We start from the raw sequence: 18502 nt of genomic DNA, 5'->3' as shown, positions 1-18502 counted from the left end.
CAGATAGGATCTAATAAAAGCAGAGTACAAGGGGACTATGTACTCCTTATTCATTAAAACTCTGGGTCTCATCAATGCAACCCAAGAACATGTTTGTTTTCTTTGGCTCACATCAGTTTATTGTTTCATAGAGCTTGCAATGCAGTGCAACCTTTTACAATGCTTTTTCAAAACAGTGCCTTATGCCTCTTGATTTTTGTAAGCAGGTGGAAGATTTTACATTTATCCCTACCAAACTGCTAAATTTCATCTTATTAGATTTAGCCTAATGCTGTATTGCCTATAAAAATCCTTTTGGCTCCTGTCATGCACTGTTAGTTATCCTCTAAGCTTTGTGTCATCTATAAATTGGATAAACACACCATCTCCTTTTAGTCTTTTTATCACTTTGAGGAATTTAATTGGTTACTGTTAAGTTCTCTCAAGATATATTGGTCAGGGAATGACTAAATGCCTGTGAAATATAATGGAATGTTCTCTAAGTGATGAATTATGAATACAAAAAAGCATGGATAAGCTTACACTAAGAGGTTAAGGGAAGTAAACAGAACCAAGAAAATAATATGCACAAAAGACTACAAAAATGTAAGTGGAAAGAACTACAAAACAATTAGGTGACCATTAAGAATTACAAAGAACAAAGATAGCCTCAGAAAAGGGACATAGGAAAATACCCTTGCACCCAAACACTCCTTTGCAAAGCTGTGAGATCTATAAGTATGGGACATTTCGTATTATTTTAGACTTTTTCCAATGTATTTATTGCTTTTTAGCTATATTTTCCTTCTATGTCTTAAAAATAATTTTACTTCTATGGGATGGGTCTCTGGAAGGAGGAAGGTGAGAGCTATTGGGAGTGTTTTAAGAACTAGAAAAATGAAAGATGCTAAAAAATTAGTTTTAAAAATGTATTACATTATATGATGATACATTACATACAGATATTAAAAGGGAAATTTTAAGTAACAGATTTGTATTTTCACATGATTGTTTCCGGTTCGATTTGTATATAAAAATGTCCTTTTTTGGGGACATGCTAAATTTTAGAATTAAGAAAATTAAGAAAAAAGTACCCAGTTAATAGTCTTGATATATGTTGATAAATGTGGGATATATCAATTTTTCCTTGACTTTTCAACTAAGTTTTTTTAAGTGTGTGTATTGAAATAACTAAACGAAGAATAAAAGGGCCAGTTTTCACTGATGAAGTACCCACACAATGAAATGTCACAGATTTCTTTAATTGCTTAAGCAAATGGATATAAAAAAGAATCATATCTCTTTTGTTTAAATACGTATGTGTGTGTGTGTGTGTGTGTGTGTGTGTGTGTGTGTGTGTGTGTGTATCTGTCTATTTCCACTTGATACCTAGTTGCCTTGGTGGCACAGTGGATAAAAACACCAGGCCTGGAGACAGGAAGACCTGAGTTCAAGAATGGCCTCAGACACTTATCAACTCTGTGACCCTGAGCAAATTACTTAATCCTGTTTACCTGAATTTCCTCATCTGTAAGATGAACTGGATGGAGAAGCAAACCACTCTAATAACTCTGAAAGTTCAAATGGGGTCAACAAGAGTAAGAACCAAAATGACAACATAAATGTATATATACATTTAACATATATGTCATCTTACAAACCTTAAAGTGCTATATAGATGCAATACTGGGTCAGGTAGGGTAGCACAGTGGATAGAGCACTAGCCCTGAAATCTGGAGAAATCTGGCCTCAGACATTTAACACTTCCCAGCTGTGTGATTCTGGACAATTCACTTAACTAAAAATGCAATCTGAGAAATTTGTTGTTGGATTGTATTAGAAACTAGTAATAAAAAAAAATTAGTGGTAGTAGGATTAGAACTAGTATTAGTAAGTATCAAAAGCAACTGATGTTCCATATAATAAATAAGTGATTTTCTATAAAAGCTTCTGTGTTAACCACCTATTTTCAACATTTCTAGGAATAAAAGACAACAAGTATTTTTCTTTATTAATACAGACAGTTTGCATGGTTCATTTTGTTTTTATTATAAAAAACAACAAAGAACATGAACATGTACAGGCATTTTAAGAAATGAATACAAGACAAATCAGAACCATGGTGAGTTATTAAACCCCTTTTCTATATACAAACACTAAAATTCCCAAAGTGGGAACATCATCAAATGTGAAACACATTATAGCATTATACTGTACATACAAAACATACACAGAGATCTACTGGTTATCTCTGACTCTTTTATATACATGTAACTTAATACATAAAACTGCATTTGAAATTTAGTTTTGACTTCTCAGATGCCCTTTCCTGCTACAATAGGATGAAACGGAACAGTTTTGCCGAAGTTTACAAATGAGGAGAAAATAAGTTAAAATGAATTTCTGGCAAGAGCTTTGTCTTTTATTCTCTCCAGAAGCCCACCACAAACAAAAAAATACAGTTTTGTAGCCCATCTGTAGGCTCAGTAACAGAAGACTTTGCTATCCAAGTCTTTCTTAGCTATATAATTCTCTATCTTGAGTGCATAGTCCAGAAACTGTTTTGGTTCAAGAACCAATAGCATTTTCATTGTTTGATTAAATTTAAAATGTCACATATATATATATATATATTTTTTTTTTAAAAGCCAACACTAAAAAAGATACTTTCTGCAGCAAAAAGGGCAAAGTTCAAGTTTTTGTTATCTGATCATAATACAATACTTCAACCCATCATCATTTAAAACATGACAAGCTTCTATGAAATGTATATTCAATAATACGATAATTTTAGGAAGGACATGCCTTCTGAATAAAGTCATTTCAACTTTTTCTTTTTTGTCTATAGCAATAAGGAATGTCTCTGTCTTTTGCCTGTTTTTGTTGCTGATATTGCTTTGATCATTTCTGAATTGTATCAACCAACTCTTCTGATAAAGACAAAAAGGCACTTGGACAGATGCAGTGTCTTTCTTCTCAATGGTTTAGCTGAGTTCTGCTGCACACAACAAATTGACTTCAGCTAAGCAGCTCACAACAGCAGATGGGATGTTCTTTGTGGTCACTCTTGTCCAATTTTCTAGTACCTTGGACACTTCTGCGGGATTGCTGGGACTCAAGTCACAAAGAGCATATACAGCTGCTAACTGAATACTCCAGGGCACATCTGGAAAGAGTTTCAGTCATTATTATTTAAGGTCTGGAGGAACTGTATTAAGAATTTTCAGAAAATTTACATGACAGGCTATTCATATAATTTGGATACTATGAAATATAAATTCTTTCCATAAATGAAAATTAAATAAAAAGACTGAGGGAAAAAAATCACAATTAATGAAAGCAACGAGGGCTGCAACAACCTTAAGATGATGTGACAAAATCTAAGAGGCAGTTAGGTACAGTTATCAGAATACTAGATTTGGAATCAGGGAAATCGAGATTTGAATCCCAATTTACCCACAAAGTATCTGTGTGATTGGGGGCATTTATCTTTCATGTACTTTCCTGTGAAAAGAAGGTAATTAGATGATATCTAAGGGTCTCTGTTTGCAGCTCTAACTCTTATGACTTAGCTATGCATAGTTAGAAAGTCTTGATCTTGGATCTCTCAGACTTTACTCTTTTTGAGACTTAGTTCATTTAGTTCACTGTACTCTTATAAAGAGGAAGGAAACAAGTACTTGTTAAGTGGCTTAATATTATATGCCCAGAACATGCTAAGTGCTTTACAAATAGAGGCAGAAGTACATAATATCCTAAAAGAATCAGAGAGAACTATAGAGATATAGTAAACACCATGAAGCTATATCTAAACTCTTAATCTGATGATTACTTATATGTGAGACAATCATTGTTTTATGAAGAGGGAGTATAACTAAATATCTGAACCAGATTCCACTTAGCTCCAAATTTGTTTAAGATCATGAACTTGTTTAATGTTTATGCTTCAATTTCTCTCTACTCAAAACAGATCATTTTGCACTGGTGTCACAGAGTAGGCAAAAGGATTACTTTGAACTCTGAGTTCTTCCCATGAAAAACAAATACAAAATATAATATTTATAAAATTACTTTGAAGGATATCAGCAAAAAAAAGTATTATTTGTAAAGATTCTGTAATATATGAGACCTTTGATAGATAAAGATTTGAGTTCTCATTCTTAAAATAAAAAGACATTTCAATGCTAAGAGAACAGTGGGAATTGAGTTTAAGATTATGGTTTCAGAGAAAACTAAAATGTATTACTAGAATCCTATATGGTGATCTTGCTGTTGTTCTAGCCTAATTTCTCTTCTGTAAAATCACTGCTTATCAAGAGATAAGAATTAAGGTTAAAGAGTATAATGATTTTTTATAAAACCATGTTTACCTTCTTCATTTGAATGCTGTATAAACATACAAATCACAGAACTGATATTTTTCACAGCAGAAGCAAATCCTTCCTTCAAACCTAGTTGGCCTAAACGACCTATAAGAAAAAAAAATGACATAAAAGATATCTTTAGTTAAGTATTATTAGCTATTTTCAATAAGAATTCAAAACTGTTATCTTTATCTCTTTTTCCATCATTCCTTCACGTCTTCCTCTGAAGTAATTGTCACATAACAGCAAACAAACTAAAATGACCATATCCACAATTGCATTTACATTTCTATAAGGAAAAAAAAAGATCACATGATAGAAAGACAGTTAAAAATATGCATCCATATGTCCCTTTCAATCCATTCAAATCATTCATGACCAGCTTAAGCCTACCTCCATTGGTCCTCTTTTCTGTTTTCTTCCTTCTTTACCTATCTCAGGCATCTGACAATGTGAACTACACTTTAAGACATCATTATCATTCTTCAGACTGCTTCCTTCCTGTTTCCTTTTCTAATCTCTCGGTTACTCTTTAAATAAAGGTATTATCCAAAGTTTTATCTTTTTCTCTTCTCATTTGACTGTCACTTTACCATGATAATCACATTCATTCCCAGGGTTTCAATTGTAATCTCAATGTAGTTAACTCCTAAATCTCTACCCAATACTTTTCTCCATAACTTATCTTTTTTTTTTTCCCCTCCCAATTGTATAATTCCCATCCGATGGTCTGTCTCCACATCAAAACATACCCTAAGCTGAACTTACTTTCTCTTCCAAAAATCTGACTTTCTACTTCTTATTCTCTTCATGGCATCACCTGCCTCCTAGGACCCTGTTCATTTGTATTCATTCTTGGTAATGAGCTCCCTTTCTCTTGTTCTGAAATACATATTCCTTCAATATCCAACTTAAGTATCACTTTGACTATTAAACTTTCCTTCACAATGCTAGGAATACTATCCTGTAACCTCTAACTAGAAGTGTTCTTCTCTTTGAAAATATTCTATTTGCCTTTCATTGTAGTTATTTGGTTACATGTGCTTTCCTCCTATTAGAAATGTGAGCCTTAAACAAACAAAAAACCAGGATATATGCTCAATAATCTTAGAATTTAAAACAATTCCTTGAACACAAACACTTAATGTCTGCTGAAATAAAAGTGCTCTAAGACACATTTAATACATATATCTCTCATGTGGCAGGGAATGATTTGAGTTATGTTTCATAGGTTGGAGGAAAAAGTGCTTCAGATATACCAAAAAGAACAAAACTAACTTTTGTTCAATTTTATATTATAAAAGTAAACTGAATTATAATTTTTAAGATGTATGTTAGCATTTCACAGCAACTGTTTTGTTAACTGTATATTTGTTCCACAGAAAACTGATTCAATCAAAAGTAAAATAATGTTTTCATTGACTTCCTCCAACAATTTGTACCCTTTGGTTTCTTCAGCCTGCTTTTTGCCGTTTACTCTCAAAGGAGTCCTAACATGAGGACAGAGGTAGATATGTTTGCTCAACTTTGACAAATTTATCTATTTGGGGCTCCTCTGTTTTCTTCAGGATCCATAAAAATATATCTAACTTGGATTAAAAATAAAAATGGTTCTAAACATAACCAAATTATATTTTTTAAAAATTCCTTCTTTCAGTTCTTACTGTACTTAAGGTACTGTTTTAGTATGTACGAAACCCTGTATTGTCCTCTGTTTTGCATGTGTTACACCCATCTCTCCAAAAAGACTTCTTGAATATAGGGCACCTTTCTATTTCCTCTAGAATTAGAAAACGATTTCCTCACAAGATCAGAAAGTGTTTGTTTGTTTTTTAAATATATAGTTCTTTTCATTTAAGGAACAATTTAGATAATAATCCTGTCATGAAATCTTTCCTGATGTTCTTTTTAGCCCCACTTCATATAAAAGTGATTGCTGCCTTCTCAAATTTTCTTTTATTTCTTTCTATTCTCATCAGCCATCTAGTAAACATTTTGAACTAATTGTTCCAAAGGGATCTAAAATTCAACATGTGCAAAATAAAAACCATAAAGATTTTCCTCCAAATCTATTCATCTTCTAAACTTCTCTATTTTTGTTGAGTACTGATCTTTCCAATTATATATCCTCAATTTTTGACTCGATTATCCATATACTAAACCAGTTACCAAAGCTTGTCATTTCTATTTCCACAAATTTTTTCACATATCTCCCCCTACTAGCATGTTGTCACTATCTTAATTCTCATCTACCTAATCTACTGTAATAGTATCTTAATTGGTCCGACTCAAATGCTTACAATCTTCAATCAAACAACATATAGTAGCCACTCTAGTGATTTACATAAGCACAGGTATGAGCACTTCACCCTTTCCATTCCTACCGAAATAGTCCCATTGCACCTATTACATCTTGGAAAGGATATATATATTCTTCTTTTTGAACTTAATAGTATTATTAAGTGAAATTAAACTATTAAGTTATTCGTTTTTGCTACTCATCACAGTAACTGTCAAAAATTATCAAATAAATATCCAATTGATACTCAAAATGTATAAAGTTCAGATTACTGTGAATACATGAAGTTGAAATAGAAATATACTCTATTCAATTGTGGGTACTGTCAACTCCTTAATAATCTCATGTATTAAAAAGAATGTTTTAAAAATAAATTAAAAGAATGTATTAAAAGAATATTAAAAGATTTGTCTGTTTTTCTACTCTAATAAATACATTTAGAAAATGAGAGCAAAGAGATTAAGTATAAAACAGTGAATGAAAGCATAATTATGAGTTTGGAAATTTTCTAAGATAGTGTAGGACCAGAGGAAAATGATTACCTCTTTTCCAATTGGGTAATGCTTGCTGGAAGAGGCAGGATTTCATAAGCTGTTTGAATGAAGGAAGCAAAAGAAATGAATAATTGTGAAATGAGGTGTCTCTGAGCATCTGATGTGACCTGATATAAGGCTCAGAAACAAGATGAGATGACTGGATGGAAAATGAAATGTGCCTGTGCTAAACAAAGTGAAAGAGTGAAATATCAGAAAAGGAAGCAAGTTAATCTAAAATGTGAGACCAAAGATAAAAGTTTTTTTAAACATCAGCTTGGTTGGATTTTACATTATGTAAAACAAAATTTTAAGAATGACACAGCAAAAGTGATAGACCACAACCTTGGAAACAATAAAAAGGAAAGGCTAGTGGCCATTTGGGCACAAAGGTTTGGGGAGAAAGTGATAACCAACTTTGAGAAGAGATAACCACAAATTTAATGATTCAATCCATCTATGAATTCATAAGTTAACTATAATGGCTGAATAAATTTCATTCTTATAGGTTTGCAGTGTGATTTAGCTCCATAACACTAAGTTGAACAAAAGATAGGATTTTTCCAGTTTTGTTTTTTTTTTTTTTTAAAGCCATTTCCCTCTACCAGGGTAGTATTTCATTTTTTTTGGCAAAGCACAGTTTAAGTATTACAGGGATGGCTCTGCATTTTCTCTTTATCCCCAATGACTCATGGCCCATTAGATATTATTTAGGTTATATTTTGATTTTAATTAAAGTATGTTTCTTATAAGCGGAGGTCATGTTTTATTTATATTTCTTCTATATCCCACGCTTTCCTAGTATTTTAGTAGACAAGTAGACATTCAATAAACAACTGTTGAATGAAATTGTTCTTTTTTAAAAAATTTCATTCAATTTTCATTATGTTCTATGTCTGTTGTTAACATAAGTGAGCACTCTTGGGATCTTTTTGATGCTCTGCTATTAAACAGTCCCTCTATAAAATCTGTAAAATAAGGGGAAAATGGATCAGATCTCTACCATCCCATGTAAAAGCTCTGAAACTCTATGATGCAAATGTCAGTTAAAGCATTTTAAATGTTAATCTTCAACTTATATCAAAATTGAAAATGTTCAAAAAAAATTTTTTAAATCAAATAATCTTATTAGCAATTAATTAAAATGAATTTGTTATTCCCACTATTTTGTGGAAAAATTCTGAATTATTTTCCAGTAATATTAGTTTAAAAAAATGTTCAATCAGTATTCTACTGCTAAAATTACTAATTCAGAAATAAGATTTTTCAGTCAGTCAGTCAGTCAAGAGGAATTTATTAAGTGTTTACTATGTGTCAAGCATCAGGCTAAGCATTGGAAATAGAAAAGCAAAAACACTATCCATGTTTCTCCCTTCAAGGAGCTCATTCTAATTGAGGGTGACAAAAAGGGAGGAGAGATGGGGAAAGAGAGAAAGAGAAAAGAGAGAGAGAAGAAGGGGGAAAATGGGGGGATAGAATGAGGATAAGTGAAGGGAAATCTTAGAAGGAAAAGATAGAGAAGGGGTCAAAGGTCTCCTTATAGAAGGCTCAGTTTGAGTTCTTGAAAGAAAAAGGCAACTAAGAAGAATAGCATTCCAGATATGGGGCATAGTCAATGCAAATATAAGAGAAAAATTAACTGTGATGGATGCAAGGAGGCCATATTTCATAGATCACAGTGTGTAGCAAGGAGTAAGGTATGAAAAGACTGGAAAGATAGAAAGGAACCAAATAATGCAGGTCTCTAAATATCAAAACAGAGCTATATGTTTGATCTTGGAAACATCTGAGAGTCACTGATAGGATAATATGATAAAACATGTGCTTTAAGATCCTTTTGGCTGATGAATAGAGGATGGACTGAAGTGAGAAGAGAACTGAGGTATGTGATCATTAGAAAGTTATTGCAGTAGTCTAAGCATAAAATGACAAGGGCAAGCACTAGGGTAGTACTGTGTAAATGAAGAGAAGAGTACATGTAGAAAAAATTTTGTGAAGGAAAAAGTAACAAGACATGACAACAGCTTGAATGTGTGTGTGTGTGTGTGTGTGTGTGTGTGTGTGTGTGTGTGTATGTGTGTGCACGCATGCGCACGTGCCTGGATGACATGAAGATTGAAAGTCTGAGTGACTGGAAGGATAGTAGTGTCTTTGACAGTAATGGTAAACTTGAGAGGGAAAAGTTTGAAAGAAAAGACAATGAATTCTATTTAGAACACAGTTAAGTTTGAGATGTCTACATGATGTCCATACAAAATATACAAAAGGGAATTGGTGACTTAGGTCTAAAGTTTGGAAGAAGGATTAGTGCCAGATATGTAGATATTAGATTCATCTAAAAGAAAGGACAGTTAATGCTATGGAAGGCATTAAGATCACAAAGGGAGATAATGTAGAGATAATTCCCAGGCAGAAGCCCCAGGGAACGTCTAGTTAGTATGACCTGGATGAAGATGTAGCAAAGGAGACTGAAAAATAGCCACAGGGGTAGGACAACCAGAAGAAAGGTTGTGAAAACCTATAGAAATGAGAGTATTAAAGTTAAGAGGGTTATGAATAATGTTAAATATTGAAAACAAGTTAAGAAAGATGAGGACTTAATTGCTATTAAATTTGGCAATTAAGAAATCAATGGTAACTAGAGAAAGCTATTATAGTTAAAAGATTGGCTAGAAAGTTTAGAGAGTAAGAGGAAACTAAGTTAAAAACTCTGACTGAAGGTAGATATCTTAATTAGTTTAGCCCCTAAAAGGAGAGATAGAAGATAATAGCTAGATAACTTTAGCAGGAACAGACACCAATCAAGTAATAACCAATAGGAGGTAAGATCACAAAAATCTATATAATCTCTTTTTCTGAGAAAAGAAGGTAATTGACAGTTTTGGGATGCAGATAGGTCAAGAAAGATGACTAAGAAAATCATTGGTGAATTTGGAGAGCAATTTTGGTTGAATGATAAGGAAAGAGATTGCAAAGGGTGTCAAAACAAGAGGGTCAATAGTGAATGGGACCATGTGAAGATTTCTCAAAAAGTTGATGAGATGGAGTGAGTCAGACCCTAGGCCTGCAGGCCTATAACATGATCCCTATTCTCAGAGTTCTGTAAGGCAGAAAAGTTCAGGCCCTAAGTCAGGAAGTTATGAGACCCACAGGAAGTAGATATCATTGCTGACCATTGGTCAATGGTTACTTCCTTTTCAATCCATCCAATGAAACCAAGTCTTTTGCTATTTAACTAACTCACTATTTCTGGCTCATCCCCAGATACCATGCTGGAAGATGGGCTGAAAGGCTCTGTATCTGCTCAGTTAGTGTGTGTGGACCTTTTCTTGTAAGAACTAAATAAATGCTTCCTGTTTGAAGTTCTGATAAACAGCACAGAGCAGGGGCACTCTGGATGGCTGCTTGATGGGGGGAGATCCCTCTCGGTTTAGGAATCCAAGTTGAGAGGTCATCTCTGTGTATTAAAGGATCCCAAACCATGAGATTGGAGTTGCTCTCCCCAGAGAGAGGGGAAGGAGCAATGCAAACCTAATCTTTGGAGCAAAAAATCTCAACTACCAGCAAGGAGTGCACTTGATGAGATATCGCTGTTTTGTGTGGAGAAGGGACAGTCCTCTTTCATGTAATTTTTGTCTATGTCTATATTTGTATCTTTGTGCAGTATGTTGGTGACATATCTTTTGTGAGCTAGATTTTGCTACCTGGAAAAATTTAAAATGCAGCCAGCAAAAAAAAAAAAAAAAAAAAAACTTCCACCTTAAAAGAGAGGGGGAAAAAAGCCTGAATTTTTCCTGTGGCCTCTAGCTCTGCCAAACTAGGGGGCAAGAAAATAAAGTTAGCTAATTTTTTAAAGCAATGATTGGAGAGTTTGGCAACTGATCATTTCAAGATTACAAAAGTGCTCAGCATAAAACAAAGATTATATAAATGTTAATTTTATTAGATTTAATTGCTTCATATTTGATGATTTTATATGAGTTTTTAGGTGAGACTAACATACAATACCAATGTTGAGATAAATTAATTTTGTATGTATATAAAGTAATTTGGAAGCAAATTCAACTAAATTAAGAGCTCCATGAGGAGGACAGTACATAGTAAATGGGGACTTAAGTCACATGATCCTTATTCCTAGAAGTCTACAGAGACAGATCAGGTCTTGGGCCCAGATTGCAGAAGTCACATGATCTCAAGGCCTAGAAGTCTCTAAAGGCCAAGATACTAGATCAGTGACAGGAAATGATGTGACCCACAGGGAGCAGAAAATATTGGTGACCATTGGTCAATGATGGTTTACTTCCTTTTAGTGTATCCAATGAAAAAACTTGAGTCTTTTGCTATTTAACCTCTGCAAGCTTCTGGATTGTCAGATAGAACACATGTTGGGACCTGAGATGCTTCCCAGGTGTGCTTGGACCTCTTCCTGCAGGGACTAAATAAATGCTTTTTCTTTGTATCTGAAGAGGTCTCTGATTAATTAATTTGGGGAAGGGGGTTTAGCACCTGTCCCACACAATAGGATAAAGGAACATGTGGAAGGAGGAGTAACTGAAAGAAAAAGAAAATAAGCCCTTTCAGTTTAGTGAAATTTGTTATTTGAGATATGATAATAAAAGCAAATGTATATAAATCTCTTTGCACAGTGTTAATAGACAATTTAAGAGTTTGGGAACTTTGGGAAAAACAGAAAATCACTCAGCTGCTTTTAAAAACCGGCAGTAAACAGCCTTTTCTGATTCACAAGGAAACAACAAAAAACAAAAAACTTTATCTAGATCAGGTCTGCACTTTTAAAACCTGGAAACCTGAGAATATGCAGTTCTAGGGGGAGATAAAAGAGAACAAAGAAAGCTGATTATCCATCAAAGAAAGTGAACAGACGGGAAGTGGAGTCTTTTTTCTGAAATTCCTCTTAAATTGTAAATTAGTTAAGCTTCTTAAAATTCTTTACTAAAATTATTATACCTGAGGAATAATTTGTTTGTGTTACATAGGTCTCATTGAATAAATGAGTTTACTCATAATTTACAAGTCTGTTAAGTAGGAAGAACTTCTAATAACAGGCTTTTATATCAGGAATGTTGAGCTTAAGGCCACCCTCCTTAGATACCACCAAGAAGAGTTATAAGTTTTATGTCACTATTAAATGGCATATGCTAGAATTGTGAGTTTGTTTACTTTAAGCACAAGATCTTAGAAATTTGTATGCAAATACTGTAACACTACTGGAAATTTAAATCTGTATTTTATTTTAAGCTATAAAGTTCTGGTAACACATTTTAAGAGGTCGAGTGTTTTACAATTTTGTCAGCTCAGTTGGAGCTTTATATTTGTTTAAGTTTTATAAAATTTGGTCCAAAGTTATTTAGATATTAGCTATATTGTGAATCTTAAAAGTTAAAAAAAAAAAAAGGTGATTTTAAAAACAAGGGACAAGAAAGACTGATTTGCAAAAGCAATTGATACTTTGAATGGAACATCTAGTTAGAATATCACAAGGTAAAGTATTAATTTTTAAAATAACTTCTTAATTGATGTTGTTGTGGCCACAGTTCCCTTTTAATGTCCTGACCCAGTTTCCCTAATTGTCCTATTTAGTTACTCTGCCTCAGGTTATAACCATTCCCTCTTAATGTTTGCAAGGATAAATGTCTTATTAATACCTTAGACTTTAGGCTATACTTATTCCCTCTTAATGTTTAATGGGATAAAGGTCTTTATCCATTTTAGATGTCATTAGAATATCAGGAGCCTCTCCACCAGTATCTCCCATTATGTCATTCTAGGTGCCACCCCCCCATTAAGTCATCCCCATCCAGGTACCTCCTCCATTATGTCATTGTTCTTGTTACCTTATAAAAGAATCTTTTTCAGGGCTGGATTCTTTGAGATGATTGTCTCATTCAGCCCTGGGACCAAACATGGATCCATTTGGTCCCAGTAAATCTCTCCATTTAATAAACTATTAAATTGTATCAATGCATACAATAAAATTGGAACAACTATATATGATATGAGAATCCTATCCATTTTTGTGATAGACTATGTTATTTGTATATGTTTATTTTATATGTATATGTTTATTTGGCTATCACTTGTGAAAATTGTCAAACTGCTAGGGAGTAGGAGTTTTTGTCATAATACTGCTAAACTTGTTAAGGATTATTGATTTGATAAGTTGTTGTGAGAGAAAGAGAGGAGATATGAGGGCCCGGAGAGGAGCAGGATGGAAGAAAAGGGCAAGTTCTTTAGTAGAGAGAACTTGCCATTTGCCAGGAGAAAGGGAGAACACTATGAAGTTGGGGCATGACTTTAGCTGGAAACTAAATCCTGAAAGGGACTTGGCATCCTAAAAGAGTTAGATATAAGGACAAGACTTAGTGGAATTAGGAGTATACCACATGGGGGGGGGGGGAGGGGAGGGGAGAAAGATTCCACGAGGGGGAATAACTAGGCAGGCTGATCTAGGGGAAGGCAACAACCATGGGATAGCCCAGGGGTAGTGGGATTTCTAGTTGGACAGGCAGGGGGTAGACTTCTGTCCCTGCTTTGTGAACTTGCCAGGTTTGGAAAAAGGTTGGTTCTGAGTGTAGAGTTCCAGTCTCTTCACCTTTAGCTTTCTGGAGGTTTTTGATTGAGATTTTTAGTGATTAATCTAAAATTTAAGATTGAAAACTGTATAGTAGTTATTTGTGATTTGTGATGCTATGTCAAAGATTCCAGTGTGCTCATTGGTTTAAGCAGCAATATCCTGTCATCCAATTGCTTATGCACTTAACCACCAGAATAGTCCAAGATTTCTTAGCTAAAATGGCTCCTGAAAGCTTCCACTGATGTGCAGGTGTTGGTTGTAAATGGTAGAGGGCAGGTTACAGTTGATATTGAAGAGATGGACCAGCCTGAAAGCCTAGATGACAAGGATGTTCTAGTGGAAGAAATGTATCAGGATTGGTGTGAGAAATCTTCAAATGTGTGATATAAAGAGGAGGGACTAAATGGGCCAGGTGAAGATTTCTCAAAAACTCTACTGTTCAGACCCTAGGCCTGCAGGTCTATCACGTGATCCTTATTCTCAGAGGTCTGTGGAGCACAAAAAGTCAGGTCCTAGGTCTAAGCTTCAGGAAGTTACATGTCCCACAGGAAGTAAATACTATTGCTGAACACTGGCCAATGATTACTTCCTTTTCAATCCATCCAATTAACCCAATCTTTTGCTATTTAACCAATTCACCAATTCCAACTCACACCACATACCATGCTGAGCTTGCTCAGCAGGTGTGTTTGGGCCTCTCCTTGCAAGCGCTGACTAAATGCTTCCCTCTTGGTATCTGAAGATGCCTCTGAATAGCCAATTTGGGTAAAGGGGTCTAGCACCTGTCCCACACAAGAGGAAATAAAATCTAAATTTAGATAGATTTTTCAAGCAATTTCAAGCTTCAAGAAAAAGAAGAGAGACCCCTTAGTGGGGATAATAGGATAAAGTGATACATTTAATTTTTTTAAGGGTGGAAAAGAAATAGGTATATTTGTGATTAGCAAAGAAGGAACCAAGAGAAAGAGAATAAAATCAAGGATACATAAAGAAAAGTTTGCACTGACAAAGAAGAAGCTCACCTCTTCATGCAAGACAGGAAGAAATAGTGGGAAAAGATTTTTGATTGATGTGATAATGGGAGGGGAAAAGAGGGAACACAATTCCACAATTTTCTCCAACTCTATTAAGCATCACACTATTCAGGAATGAAAAATACAGATGATGGGAGTAATCTCAAGGCTGCAGTTTACAAAGATAGCCAGTAATAAGTCAAAGAGATGTGAAATAAAATGGAAAAGGATCATAGTGATTATATAACCCAACCCTTGTTTTACATATAAAGAAACAGAAAAACAGAGGTGATATAATTTAAGCGATGGCAAGAATAAAAGTCTTAACTTCAAATTCAATGTATTTTGTACTAAATAAAATGAATTTTTATTCTCTAAACTGGTATTGTTTGAATCCACAATCCTTAACAATTTCATCATTTGCTAATAACTAAGTTCTCTGATCAATATCAATCCACACTCCATGATGCAAAATTTAAACAGTGTTTCTTCTTAGTAGAATTATTAAATTAATTTTTTTGAGTTCCTAAGATTGCTTTAAACTATTATTTGATACTTAGATAAAGTCAAAACATCAAATCTGATCAATTTGACCCTTACGGGTCAATTTGGCTTCAGACTTCATTATTTAAATGAAAGTGTTCTTTCAAAAGTGATGAAAAATATATTTGGAATATTTACCAAATCTAATGACATTTTCTTTCTGTTTTCTTAACTCCTCTGCAGGATTTGACAATGCTGACAGCCCTGTCCTTCCAGATACTCACTTTATTCTTCCATTTTCAAGACATGGATCACTAGTTACCTTCCTACCTGTCCCTCTGCCTGCTTCTGCTCTGTCTCCTTTGTTGGAACATCATACATATCACTTCCTCTAAGTGAGTGAGTGAGTGTGTGTGTGTATGTGTGTGTAATATGTACCTAGCACTATTCTTTCCACTAAATGACAAGCATACATGACCAAATGCATGCTTGACATTTTTATTTAGAGGTCCTGTGACTACTCCAAACTCAGCCAGTTTAAAACAGAATTCATTATTTTTCCTCTCAAATTCACCCTTCTGATCATGTATATTTCTACTGGGGACATAATTTTCTTTCCAGTTGCTGTGGTATACAGTAATTTTTGCTTTATCCCTGACTCTGCCCAAGTCAAAAATGATTTTGATCTCCACAACATTTCACATTTCTAACCTTACAAGGCCATCAAAATAATTCAAGGCCTACCTAGTCTCCTCTTCTTGTCTCTCTCCAATGCATCCACCCCACTCAGCTACCAAAATAATTTTTCTTAAAGCAAATGTCATTTTCTTGTGCTATGAACTCCCAAGCTTCTAAATACAAACTCCTCTGTTTTGTATGTTAAAGCCCTTCATTCCTATTCCTAACACATCTTTCTAGCCCTAAAGTATTATCCTGCACACAACCCAGCCAAATTAACCTTACAAAAATTATCATAGATGACACTCCACTTTACATTTCCATGCCTTTGCATAGGCTAAATCCTGGAAAGAACTTCTGCCTCTACTTCAAAGAATCTTTAAGATACAGCTTTAACAATACTTTCTAGATTGGGGTGGGGAATGTGGATTGTATAGGGCCCATAGAATAATTTCCTAAGGCAACTACAATGAGTTGAAAGCTAGTACAGTAAGCTTCCACTGCTTGAGCTCTGTAAGTAGATAATTTTTTTTATGGCCCATGAATGATGTTATGAAAATCCAACTGGCCCTTCACAGAAAAAAGGTTCCCCAGCCCTGTTCTAGATGAAGACTTTCTTGACCTTTCCCCATTCTTCTAAATCTAATATTGTCCTCCTCAAACTTTTATATTTATTTGTTTTTTCTTTATATTTATATCAGCTGTTTTCAGTAGTTCTGACTTATCTTTTCTTGAAGCAGTATGAATGAGTGATCTCTTTCAGTGCCTAATCCCTTATAATCCATAGTAAAGTACTCATTTCCCTTTACAACTATCTTAATTGTATTCATTAGAGGTATCTCCTCTCACCACTGAAACAATGTTTGTCTTTTTTCTCCCTTTCTAAATTCCTCTCTTAAGTTTCTTTGTCCATGTTTCCCCTAAATTTTCTTCTTCTTGAGAAAACACAGTTGCTATTTTCCTTTCATATATAGACAGGAATGTGAAGAAAAGAAAATAAAATGTTTCAGAAAAGTAAATATGTTAATTCCAAAACAGCTTAAACATCTTAAAATAAGCCAATACAAGAGATAACCCCAAATGTAGGTTAAGCTTAGAAACAACTTATATTAATTAGAATTTTTGCTTTAGGAAAAAAATCATATGAAAGAAGCCAAATGCCAACATGCACAAAAACTCACCAATTAGCCTGAGTATCAATGCCACAATAATATCTGGAGTGTATGCGATGTTCAAATGTCCTTTTCTATGCTTTATCCACTTATCCATGACAGGCCATAGCTCTTTACTATGAAATCAAGAGACAATGAAAGAATAGACACTCCAAAATTTACCAAATCAAAAACCTATCTTAAATAGATAATAAGTTCCTATCTTAAATAGATAAGTTAAGAATTACCCTAAAATACAATATTAAAGGAAAAAAAGTTATATTAGTTAGGAAAAGCACTCTCTTCTGAGGAAGAATTCAGCAGGTTAAATCTAAGTTGGTCTCCCATTTCTAATGGCTAATAAAGGACCTTTAATTACTATTCTTAGGTTATATTAGAGGCTGTCGCATGGCTTACACATTTTATGCTACGAAACAAAATTATTTTCATGAAGGTAAAAAAAAGTAATTTTGTAATTCAAATAATTTGAAATGGATATAAAATCCTCACTATTCCAAAGCACAATAAGGAAAACATAAGATAAAAAAGTGCTTTTCCACTTTATTGGTTTTGCTAATTTGAATTTCTATACATTAAGTGCATTATAAGCAAAATCCACCTGTATTATATTCCCTAGAAAAGAGTTTATCATTCATATGGAATAGTCGACAACAAATCAACAAGGATTTAGTAGGTGCCTATTATGTTTCAGGCACTGGGCTAATTATTATACACAGTAAGGATGACATTGCTACCTTAAAAAAATTACTTTTGCCTATGAAGTAACTTTCAACTGAGAAAGAATTAATGTTATTATTTTTATTTCTATTATTTAGCAAAGCAATAACTTACCTTATGATATTATCATGTGTCCAAACCCATTTCTGATGACAGCAGAGTAGATCAAGGGCAAATATATATTCCCACGTGTCATCATTTAGATCTTCACCAAATTTCTCACTTAAGTGAAACTGCATTTTAGGACATAATTGTATTGTCAGAAGCAACTTGGAGATCATCATACTAACATCTAAGGAGGAAGTCTGAGAAAGAGAAAAAAAAAAAATTTCAAACTTGCAGAGATAGCACAATATACAACTCACTGTTTGGGATATTACTTCCAAACATCAAAATAATAGTCAGATTGATTAAAAGTCATTTGATTAAGAGTCTCTACTTTCCCTTTTCATAAACAGAATAGTTTAAAAACAGGAATTATGTTTCTTCTTACAATAAATTTACTATTAGAAGTAAACATTTTGGGGGTACCTAGGTGACACTGGATAGAGCACCAGCCCTTAAGTCAGTAGGACCCGAGTTCAAATCCAGCCTCAGACACTGAATACTTCCTAGTTGTGTGACTCTGGGCAAGTCATTTAACCCCAATTGCCACAGCCAAAAAAAAAA

At 34.0% G+C, this 18502-nt stretch overlaps 1 protein-coding gene across 1 annotated transcript in view; it reads right to left on the bottom strand.

The window, feature by feature from the left end:
• Nucleotides 1–2003: 2003 nt before the first annotated feature.
• The window catches only part of ICE1 (interactor of little elongation complex ELL subunit 1), an 89770-nt gene continuing 73271 nt past the window's right edge, over nucleotides 2004–18502 (bottom strand). The window contains exons 17-20 of the mRNA XM_051973445.1: nucleotides 17948–18138; nucleotides 17126–17232; nucleotides 4350–4448; nucleotides 2004–3145 (exon numbers count right to left, since the gene is read on the bottom strand). Coding sequence (XP_051829405.1) covers nucleotides 2964–3145; nucleotides 4350–4448; nucleotides 17126–17232; nucleotides 17948–18138 — 579 coding nt within the window. The 3' untranslated portion in view covers nucleotides 2004–2963. The remainder of the gene's footprint in view (nucleotides 3146–4349; nucleotides 4449–17125; nucleotides 17233–17947; nucleotides 18139–18502) is intronic.

The sequence above is a fragment of the Antechinus flavipes genome, chromosome 1 (assembly GCF_016432865.1).
Source record: "Antechinus flavipes isolate AdamAnt ecotype Samford, QLD, Australia chromosome 1, AdamAnt_v2, whole genome shotgun sequence".
Lineage (NCBI taxonomy): Eukaryota > Metazoa > Chordata > Mammalia > Dasyuromorphia > Dasyuridae > Antechinus > Antechinus flavipes.
This window is presented reverse-complemented; position numbering and strand designations above follow the sequence as displayed.